Source organism: Ailuropoda melanoleuca, unplaced genomic scaffold, assembly GCF_002007445.2.
Source record: "Ailuropoda melanoleuca isolate Jingjing unplaced genomic scaffold, ASM200744v2 unplaced-scaffold6034, whole genome shotgun sequence".
Classification (NCBI taxonomy): domain Eukaryota; kingdom Metazoa; phylum Chordata; class Mammalia; order Carnivora; family Ursidae; genus Ailuropoda; species Ailuropoda melanoleuca.
In genome coordinates this window covers 643,781-654,664 of record NW_023234215.1, presented here as the reverse complement: position 1 = coordinate 654,664, position 10,884 = coordinate 643,781, and the positions used below count along the sequence as shown (strand labels likewise).

The 10,884-nt window shown below is 38.0% G+C and overlaps 1 protein-coding gene across 1 annotated transcript in view; it reads left to right on the top strand.

The window, feature by feature from the left end:
• Positions 1 to 8,699, top strand: part of DSG1 (desmoglein 1) — a 35,188-nt gene extending 26,489 nt beyond the window's left edge. Inside the window, exons 14-15 of the mRNA XM_002926663.4 lie at positions 1,414 to 1,622; positions 3,874 to 8,699. Of these exons, the coding sequence (XP_002926709.1) occupies positions 1,414 to 1,622; positions 3,874 to 4,920 (1,256 nt within the window). The 3' untranslated portion in view covers positions 4,921 to 8,699. The remainder of the gene's footprint in view (positions 1 to 1,413; positions 1,623 to 3,873) is intronic.
• The last annotated feature ends 2,185 nt before the right edge of the window (positions 8,700 to 10,884 follow it).

Sequence of the window (10,884 nt, the reverse complement as noted above, 5' to 3'; positions counted from 1 at the left end):
CTGTTGCTGTTCCAGCTTCTTGAGGTGAGAATATAGAAACTGCATTTTAGATTTTTCTATTCTTTTGAAACTCACTCTGACTTTAGCTGCTATCATGACAAAGAAAAAAACTGCATCCATTCTCAGCATGAGCATAAAGTTGACCTGAAAAGATTTGTCCCATTTCTCAAATTAGAAGGATGAAACAGTATCAGAATCTCTCCAAGTTCTCGGCTGAGGCCATGTGCAGGGGGTGAGTTTCTCCTTGCACACGGTTCACCAAGACTCTAACGATAATACGCCTTAAAACAGGGGTCTAGACCAGTTAGCAGGCAGAAACAAGGGAACAATTCGAATTTCACAGCAAGGGCATAGCTACCACGCTAAAAAAAAAAAAAAATTGAACTTTTTATATCTTTGAGAACAGTTGTACTGTTTTTGCCTTTTCTCAGAGTAAACAGTTAGTGATTCTCTTCTTTTTCTCTCAGTCTTTTTCAAGCTTGTTACCATTACTTTCCTACTCTGAACTCTTTAAAATAGGAGAGGCATACGAATGTTTGTAGGACTGCACCTTACTCAAAGTACTAGACACACTGGCCTCTAAAACCTATTTCTCTTCCCGATGTGTTAATGACATCGACATCCTCCCTCAAAAGCAGCAACCCCGGTTGACTCTTCTATCTCCCTATTCTTGGCACCCAGCCCATTCTCAAGACTTGTCAAATCATCAAATCCATCAGGATTTACTTATGCATCTATCCCCTCACTTCATCTACAAGCCTTTACACAAATCTGGCACCAGAGTCATAAAAGGATGAAAAACCCACTGTCCCTAAGAATCAAGATCTTTAAAATATTAAAGCCATGAGGCACCTACCCCACTGTCAATGCTTTCCCTATCCACGGCTCTTTCATAGTCTGAGCCATCATTTTGTCCAACTTGCCTCGAATATGGTAACAGGTTTCTCGTCACCCGTCACATCCAAGTGAAAACCCAAGATTTCCGTGCAAACCTTTCCCCTCACCACAGCCGTGGCTTCTCCTCCAAAAGCCAGTGGTTCTCGGGTCTTGCTCTGGATGCCTGTGCTTCTAAAGTGTTGGGAGTATTCTTATACTATTTAACTTTTAGAATTTGGGTATTCCCCCAAACCCCCTCAATTTGAAATCAAACTCACTAAAGCATAGGTTTTTATAACCTCTGTGCAGCCCCCCTCTTCCAGCATGACACATAATTAGCAACCAATAATTAACATCAAACAACTAACAAATTAACAAACTGATTAATAATATTTTGAACTCAATATTGTATTCATAAGCGCTTTATGTATCACCTTTATTTTACTTCAATGAAGAAACCATACATTGTAGAAAGTTATTCACTTTTTGTCTACAATACACTATAGAAAGTAAACTTAATTTTATCAACACTTTTAGGGGTTTACACAAATGAGTATGGTGGCAGAGAAATGCAAGATCTGGGAGGAGGAGAAAGAACAACAGGATTTGAACTAACAGAAGGAGTTAAAACATCAGGAGTACCTGAGATATGTCAAGAATATTCTGGAACATTAAGAAGAAATTCTATGAGAGAATGTAGAGAAGGAGGTCTGAATATGAACTTCATGGAAAGCTACTTCTGTCAGGTAAGCTCTCAAGCGCCATGCCTTCCTCTCCATCCTGTGCCTCTGGCTGTACTCCAGGCTGCCACTATTTCTCAACAGGGCTTTGGCAGATTCCCAGCCTCTAGTCCATGCCTGACAATCATACTGCTGCTGGATAAAATTTCTATAATTCTGAACTGATCACTTTATTCCTCTACTTAAAAATAGCCACTGGTTCCCAGCTCTATTTGTCCAAAGCAATGAAGTCTAAATTCCTTAATAAGAAAATTAAGATTATTCATAAAATGATCCCTTCCCTTATCTCCAATTACTCCTTACCACCAGCCCCACATGCCAAGTGTCTTTGCCTCATTCACACCATGCCTTTGCCTATGCTGTGCCCCTCCCAGGATGCTTTTATCCATCATCTCTTTCATAAACTCCTATTCGTCTTTGAAGAGTCTATTCAAATATCACTGCCTCTCTGTACCTTTTACTTGTAACCCTCACATCCAAAATAGAACTGATGTTTCTTTATCTGCATTTCTGTAGTGCTCTGTGTATAGACTTTATAGAACCTATCATTGATAAAATATGTTTATATGTCTACCGTGGTTTTTAGTGCCTTGTCCATATGTTCTCTACATCATGTTGCCAGCACCTAGCTCAGTTCCGGGCACACAGTAAACATTCAGTAAGTATGGATTCAAGAGCCATACCACACTTCCAGAATATTCTAAGAACCAGCAAGAATTAATTTTGCCATCCTCGGGTAGAGACAGAATTGTCTGTGGCTACACACCATATGATACTTAAGCCTTCAGGGATTTCCTATCTCTGAAACTGTCTCTGATAGATCTATGTCCTTCTACATTCTGACCTAAAATACCTTCTTTGACTCTTCTATTGGTTTAGAGGGTAGCTGATACCTTGAAAAAAACACTGATAAAAGCCTTTCAAATAGCAGTAGATAATAGTAAGAGATCTATTACTGAATCCACAGGAATGCTTCCTATCCATGTCCCTACAAATGCATGTTATTTTCATGAAAAGTACAATTCTGCCTCAAAACTTTTGCACCGTGCAGCTCCTTCTGCCCAGGACATTCTATGTACTTTCCTCACCCTGCTGCTTTATTCTTCCCTCTGATCAAACATCACTTTATGAGATGCTGTCCTTGGCCCCTCTTTCCCCTCACCTTGTACTTACCACCTGCTGACAAATATGTTCATGTATTGTCTGTCTCGTCCTACTAAAAGGTAAGCCATATGAGAGAGAGACTTCACCTGCTTTTGTTCACTACTGCATTGCCAAGTTCCTAATAGAGTGTCTGGCAAATAGTAAGGATTCAAAAATATTTTGGAATGAAATGGCAAAATGACTTGGTTTGCTAATAAAGGTATTTCTGATACTTAACCTGAAAGTCTACAAACCAATATTATGAACTACAAAAATGAAATAAAAGGGCACATGTTTGGGGCACCGGGGTGGCACAGCTGGTTGAGCATCCAACTCTTGGTTTCAGCTCAGGTCATGATCTCAGGGTTGTGAGATGGAGCCCCACGTCAGGCTCTGCGTTCAGTGGGGAATCTGCTTGAGATACTCTCTCCCTCTTCCTCTGCCCCTCCTGCTCATGCTCGCTCTCTGAAATAAATAAATGAATCCTAAAGAAAAAAAGTGCACATGTCTGTGGGCTTTAACTTTGAATTGAAGGAGATCCTATTTTTAAAAACTTTCAGTTCTGAATCCAAAAATGGCATAGACCCAGAGTCAAATGTTCTGTTGTTTTGCTGAAAAAGCCACATTGAAATAAATCTTCACAGAACCACCAAATTCACTACATGGAGGAAGGAAAGTGCAATCCTGAATGAACCCAAATCAACTGTGAGCCACCTTTTTTATACAAACCATAAAAAAAGAAGAAGAAGAAAAGAAAACCCCCCATGATTTGGTGTATTTCATGTTCAGTATTTTTAAGTACCTCCTTCTAAAATAATTCATGTGATTTTTTGCATGTGTTTTTGTATCCAAAGTGTACTATGATGAGGGAAGTCCATTTAAATAAATTTTAAAAATCAAAATGTATTAACAGGATTACAGTTAAAATAATTTCTAATCAAATTCTTCCAAGAAATTATATAATGATTTTTAATGCATCTCTAGGAGAGGTTAGAATTTTGTCTTATATATTCATCTTTGGTAATGCCCCAGAAGAAAAAAAAAATGATAAAGACTTCTATTATTGCTAAATATGTGTTCATAATCTCATTTTCTCTTTCCTCTGCAAATCCAGAAAGCATATGCCTATGCAGATGAAGATGAAGGACGCCCATCCAATGACTGTTTGCTCATATATGACATTGAAGGTGTAGGTTCCCCTGCTGGCTCCGTGGGTTGTTGTAGCTTCATTGGAGAAGACGTGGATGACAGCTTTTTGGACACACTGGGGCCTAAATTTAAGAAGTTGGCAGATATCAGCCTGGGAAAAGAAGTTGAACCATATCCAGACCCTGATCCCTCTTGGCCACCTGAGAGCACCGAACCGATTTGCCCTCAGCAGGGAACAGAGCCCATCAGTGGTGGACACCCACCCATCTCCCCACATTTTGGCACCACCACAGTCATTTCTGAGAGCACCTACCCCTCAGGACCTGGTGTACAGCATCCTATGCCTATTCCTGATCCTCTGGGCTATGGTAATGTCACTGTGACCGAGTCTTACACCACCTCTGGCACTCTGAAGCCCTCTGTCCATGTTCATGATAATCGACACGCATCAAACGTAGTGGTGACCGAGAGGGTTCTAGGCCCAATCTCTGGCACTGATTTGCATGGAATGTTAGAGATGCCTGACTTGAGAGATGGGTCAAACGTTATAGTCACAGAAAGAGTAATAGCACCAAGTTCAAGTCTACCCACCTCTTTGACCATGCCTGATCCTAGAGAGTCATCAAATGTGGTAGTGACAGAAAGAGTAATCCGACCAGCTTCTGGCATGATGGGCAATCTAAGTATACACCCTGAGTTATCAAATACCCAAAATGTGATTGTGACAGAGAGAGTTGTTTCTGGCTCTGGCATAAGTGGAATTAGTGGCCCAGCTGGGATGAGCGGAGGCAGTGGCCTGGTTGGCAGTGCAGGTGGAGTAAGTGGTGGTGGCATGGGGCTGAGCAGCCTGGGGGGAGGTGGGGGCCTGAGTAGTGGCATGGGGGGCACAGCAACCATTGGTCACATGAGGAGCTCCTCTGACCATCACTTTAGCCAGACTCTTGGATCTGCCTCCCCTAGTACAGCCCGAAGTCGAATCACAAAGTACAGTACAGTACAATACACGAAGTAGCCAGGATCCCAACACACTTGTTCTCAGTAGTGGTGATTTAGATTCAACTCCCACCACCAAAAAACTAACAGTGTGATTTAAGATGCACAACCTGGTGCTAAGTAACTGTGGAGTGAGGTGAAAAACCACAATGAGAAAAACAGATGGAATGAAACAGTGTTGTTGGGCAAGAGCTCTCCTTAGCATTTGTAAATTTTTTTCTTCCATTAATAGTAATGTAATCATGACAGTGAATTAAAACCTGAGACAGGGTCTTCTTTGTGCCTGTATGGCCTGTAGGGTCTTCTTTGCTTCTGTGTGGCCAGTCCTGTACCTCCAGCACATGGAATAAATTAAACTCAGTCATGCAAAAGCACTGGCCTTAAGATGGCTATTGGCACCATTCTCCTTGCTCTGTTTTGATTTGCCATGTAGCTCAGGCAATATTCAAAAAGGACTAAACATGTAATATGAGCTCACATATGCAGGAAGAATTTGAAATATGTGCCAAGTACCTGGGCAATTTCACAGATAATAGAAATAAAAATCCAATCATATATTCAGACCATAATTAACCATTAAAGAAAACAAATATGGCTACACAACCCAGTTCACAGGCCACCAAGCACTCCTACCCTAATAATTGCACTAGATAAAATAAACCTCAAATTAGGAAATGTTTCCTGGGAGGAAATTTCCATAAGAGAATGGCAATAGGGTGAGATTCATTTGGGGAAAATTGACAATGTCTGAACCTGAATCTTGAGAAGGGGCTTCAGTTAAATTTCCTATGGTGTCAAGGAGTTTTCTGATTCTAGTTTGTGTTTAGTAGTGGATGCAGTATTTATGAATATTGCATGCCGGTGAGGTTGCAGGATATCACACTCATTTTTTTCCTTATCACTGTGGCTCTGACCTAACAGTGTAAACTTGCCAAGTGTACTTTTCTGACTGAAGCAAGTGACACCTGACCTGGTTGTCATCCCTAATGGTAAATTACCTTCCAAAGAAGCAGATGGAAATCACATTGTATTTTCAGATGTGTATTTAGTAAGTGTTATTCATCCATATCCAGCTCTTTATTATACATCACTGAAGTTAAAATAATTTACCTAAGCTGAGCTGTGAAAAAAAAAAAAAAACCTGCAGTATGGTTAAGCTTTGGGGGAATTTTTTTTAAGGGAATCTAAAAAAAGTTTTTAGAACATGTAAAATGTTTAATGGGAAAAGTTAGAATTGTTCTGTAAAGTAATACCGTACTATTAGCTTTAATTGAGTTTAGCACTTTTTTAAACAACCCTCTGCTGCTATTTTAAAGGGGTCAACTAATAACTTTTAACAGAGTTGATGGTATTGTGTTAACACAAATGAAATTGTACTAGACAACCCCATAGCCTTACTCTATCTCACTCCCTAACTAAATTTTCTCACTAGAATAAATCTTACATTCCTGATTTGATTTGTCAATAAGCTCTTGGCTTATACAATGCTCCAATTTATAGATAGTTCCCAAATTATATAGTATGATATATTTTTCTAGCTTCAAAATTTAATAATGTATTATTTATGATATGTCATTTCTATGTGTTTGCTATATAGTATTTCCTGGTTTAAAAAAATCTCTAAATAGAATCAAAGCATTCTTAGGGGTAAATTTACTATGGCAAAGTAGAGGAATTTTTTTCTCTTTTCTAAATTCAGTGTTAATATGAGCTCACTAAAGTGAAACTGGATATGACAAAATCTTTTAAGGATTATTCCCCGCCAATTACTCAAATTTCCCAGGGTGTTACAAGATCAAAGAATAGTCATTCAACTTCCAACACTTATCAAAGGGGGCTAGGGAGTGAACTATTTTATTAGAGCTATTTTGCTCTATGTTACAGCAGATGATGTCAATATTTTCAAAGCCACAATATACATCTTATTTTATGTCTGTAGACTATGTGAAATTTTGATAGTCTGTAGCATGTCCAAATGCAGAGGTATAAATAAAGTCATTCACAGGGACTCCTTCTTTTATTTCTTTCTCTCCCATTTGGAGAGGGGGGTTCCATTAATGATGGATAATCTTTACAGAAATAAAGTCAAAAGGTATTTATTGAAATACATTTGAGTATGCTGGACCCAGGAGTTTGAAGGAATAAAAATAACTATTAGTTAATTCATTAATGGGAATGGTATTTGACCACAAGTAGCTTATGTATCACTTTGACTTATCATCAGAAGTGTTCTTTAAAGACTCCGGATATCTTCCAAAAAAGGTTTTTAAGTTGTCTAACAAATGCCAGAGTGACCATCTTCAATAACTGTTGTTATTAAGATTGATTAGTAAAAAACCATGGAAGATATAAAAAGTGACAGTATTAGTTGTCAATCCTCCCAGAAAGATACTCTCAAATAAATTTTTTGTCAGGATTATACACTGATGTTTTAACTCTTTATTCTTAAATTTTAAAATTATCTTTTTAAGATACAACCCTCACAATCATTTAAAGGCATGTCATTTTTTCAATAAACAACCTTTGGGCAGAAATCAATTCTTCTCTCTAAATCTTTTACTCCAACTCATGGACCTTAGGTCATTCTACAGACCTAAGATATGGAAATTATTTTATAAGTAGTTATAATTCAAATATATATTGCAAGCTGAATCTCAGATCAACATGCTCTTAACAAAAGGGAGAAGGAAGAAATAGTAATTTAAATGTTATGTGTATATAGTTTGAAAACAAAGTGTTTAATGCTTATAAAACATCTGATGTTATAAAGAGGTGGTCTTTAGGGTAAAAAAATTAGTGTATCATAAATACTTTATAATTTAATATAACCAAAATACCATCTTGAGCTAATTTTGACATTGAATTCCAGATATATCTGCTACATCTTATTAGCCTCTATGTATATTGCCTGATGTAACTATGTGCACTAAAGATCTGCAGAAAAATTATCTATCTGGAGATACAGACAGGCCTTCATCTGGATATCTCTTCTACATTGATGTATAGTTTTTAGCCTTATAATCTCCATTCAATGTAATTTCCTGACAGAATTTTAATTATATAGCTTCAAAAATTACATATTCGCTCTAACTGAATGTTTTTAGTTATATACACAATTCATTTCTGAATTTATACCAACATCTGAAGGTCAACCAGGGTATAACACATATGATACCCTCTGACTAGAGTAGGAAATAAAAGGTTTTATAATCATTGGCTGAAATAGCCAATATAGGAAAAACATTTGAAACCCAAAACAAATTTCTAGAAGTATTTGCCACATTTTCCCATGCCTATTTAATAAATTCTAACCTTTTGTAGGATTTCCAGTATTTTAAAGACTTACTTCCCTTTGCTCTGCAATACATCAGTCCACGTAGATTACTAGTCCCCATGAAATAGAATCTGCCTCTCAGTTCTAGATTGTTCAATTTATGTTAGGACAAAAGCATGAATAGATAAACCTATTAACCTTCAAAGAATTTTGAAACAAGAAATAATCTATTGTTTAACTGTCTGTATTCCTTCCATTTAGTTATATTTGAATTACTGAACACTTTATCATCAAGTGGTACCTAGTCTAACTTATTTTTCTTTTGCTATTTTACAAGTATTTTTAAACTCTGATATTCATCTTTGGTGATGTTTAAAACAAGGTGCTTTTTTCAGATTTCGGTATAAAACTCTTGGCTTATTTGGGTGCTAGTTCCTTACTTGGTCCTCCGTTGGCTCTTTTAAGTTGGTTTGTAATTTCCGAAGGCTTATGTTTACAGCAATAAAATGATTGGTATGCTTCCATTCTCTTTTCTGAATGGTAAAGGTGGGGAGGTTTAGACTGTAAGGAATAAGTAGAGGCTATCAAATCTAATGATTATTTTCAGTCCAGATGAGGGAAGAAATACTTATTTTATTTTCACACTGTTAAAACTTATTTTCATTTTCCATTTTCTAGCTCTTTTTTTTTTTTTTTTCAGTGTTTACCGAGACACCTCCTCTCCAGAGTGCTTCCCAGCAGGGTCTGAGCACAGGCTTGGGCAGCCCCACACAAATACATAAATGATAAATAGTTTGGATTTTCAACATCCGTTGGATACTTTTAGAATCATTATGCTTTCATTTTCCTCTCTTTCCTACTCTAATGTGTATTTTTGTTTACACAAGCATTATATTTGTTTTAAAATGGATTTTCTTCTTATTTGCTTTTCAAATCATGCCCTTTCATCTTTATTGGGGGTACACCACCTTTTTGTTCTCCAATGCCACTTTTAGAACATGATCAACTTCATCTTACACAAAACCTTACCCTTTTCAGACTCTTGTGAACCTCTTGTCTCCCTCTCTTCTGCTTGTGTCATTCCCTGACCTCCCAACAAGGTCCTCACTTTTACTGAAGACTCATAGTCTGGCCCACAGTCCACTGTGACCTTTCCAATTCTGGAGGGCATTCACAGGAACTCAAGTGACCCCATGGGTGAGGTAGCTGACACCTGGAATTCTCAGTTCTCAGACCTCCATTCTCCCCATCCCCCCTCAGTAGGGCAGTTTCCTGGATGCCTGTTTCAGTCTTCCCAGCCTTGAACGCTTCCTCCTTCTCCTTCCATCTCACGTGCTTGTGTATTCTGATTGCACGGTTCCTCCACTTCATCAAAGCTTCCTTGTTCTGACTCCTCCTGCTTTCCACTACCTGCCACCCCCTTTCCTCCATGTCTAATCAAACTTCATGAGTTCAAATATGCTGCCTCTTGGTGAATGCCTTCGAACTCCTTGCCCTGCTCTCCATTCTGTCCTCACAGAAACAGCAGAAAAAGTGCTTTAAGGGAATTGACTTTTTTTTTTTCATTTTGAGTACTCAGTCTCAAATCTCAGGTTAATATAAAATGCTTCCCCACAATCCTACCTACTTCTCCGATAGACCTCCCATCTCATTATACTAGGTCACTATTCCACACCTTCTCTGTCCTCTTCAGAGCACGCTCATCAGCATGCTCCCTGGAGCTACTGCCTCATTTTTTGTCTGTTTTACCCAACTTCTTAAGACTCATATATGTGCCTTCTTTATTTTCCCATATGCTATCAAACTTCAATTCCATCCCATCAGTCTGCCAGAATGGCCCTTGTCAAGTTTGTCTAAGACCTACAGATTGCCAAACACAAGGTCTACTTTTCTATCCTCATCTTTCTTAACCTCTGGGGAGAATCTGAAAAAAGTAACTATTCTCTCTTCCCTGCAACACTTTTCTTTCTTGGCTTTTATATCATCCTTTCAAAATATAGCTTACATTTCATTGGCCACTCTCTTATTTTCTTTTGTTTCTTTCCCTTCTACCCAATGATTAAATGGTGATGTTCCCCCTAAAGTTTGGTCCCATTCCCTCTGCTCTTAACACTCTATACTGTCTCTATGAGACCTCATTGAAGACCCACTTAAAATGTTCAAAATTAAACACACTTGGGCCCCCCAAACCCCCCCAAAAATATGACCCCACCAATCCATTGTTCAAGACAGAAACTAAATATTCCTTCTTGATTTCATCCCTTTCCTCACATCCCCCTCCTTCATTTGACCCATTAGTAATTGCTAATGACTTTGACTGGTTCTATAACCAAAATATAGCTCAGGACATCCAATAGCTTCCATCCCCATCCACCCAACTAGAACTGTCTCTTAAGTAGTCTCTCTACTTCCATACTGGCCTTCTTCAAAAATTTTCTACAGAGGAGTCTATGTGGACTTCTAAAATGTATATTAGGTTAAGCCAATCCTCTATTTTAAGGATTTTAATGGATTTCCATTAGATTATATTCAAATTTCATTATGAAGTGTCTTGAAAAAACTCCAGCAAAATAAACACAAATGGAGCATATTAAATTGGTCCAAAAGTTTGAAAATGAGCCAATTTCTGGGCATATACTTAGTGACTGAGTTCTAATAAGACAAACTCTAGCTGACTCTTACTTTTCCTAATTTTAAAAACAAAACTTA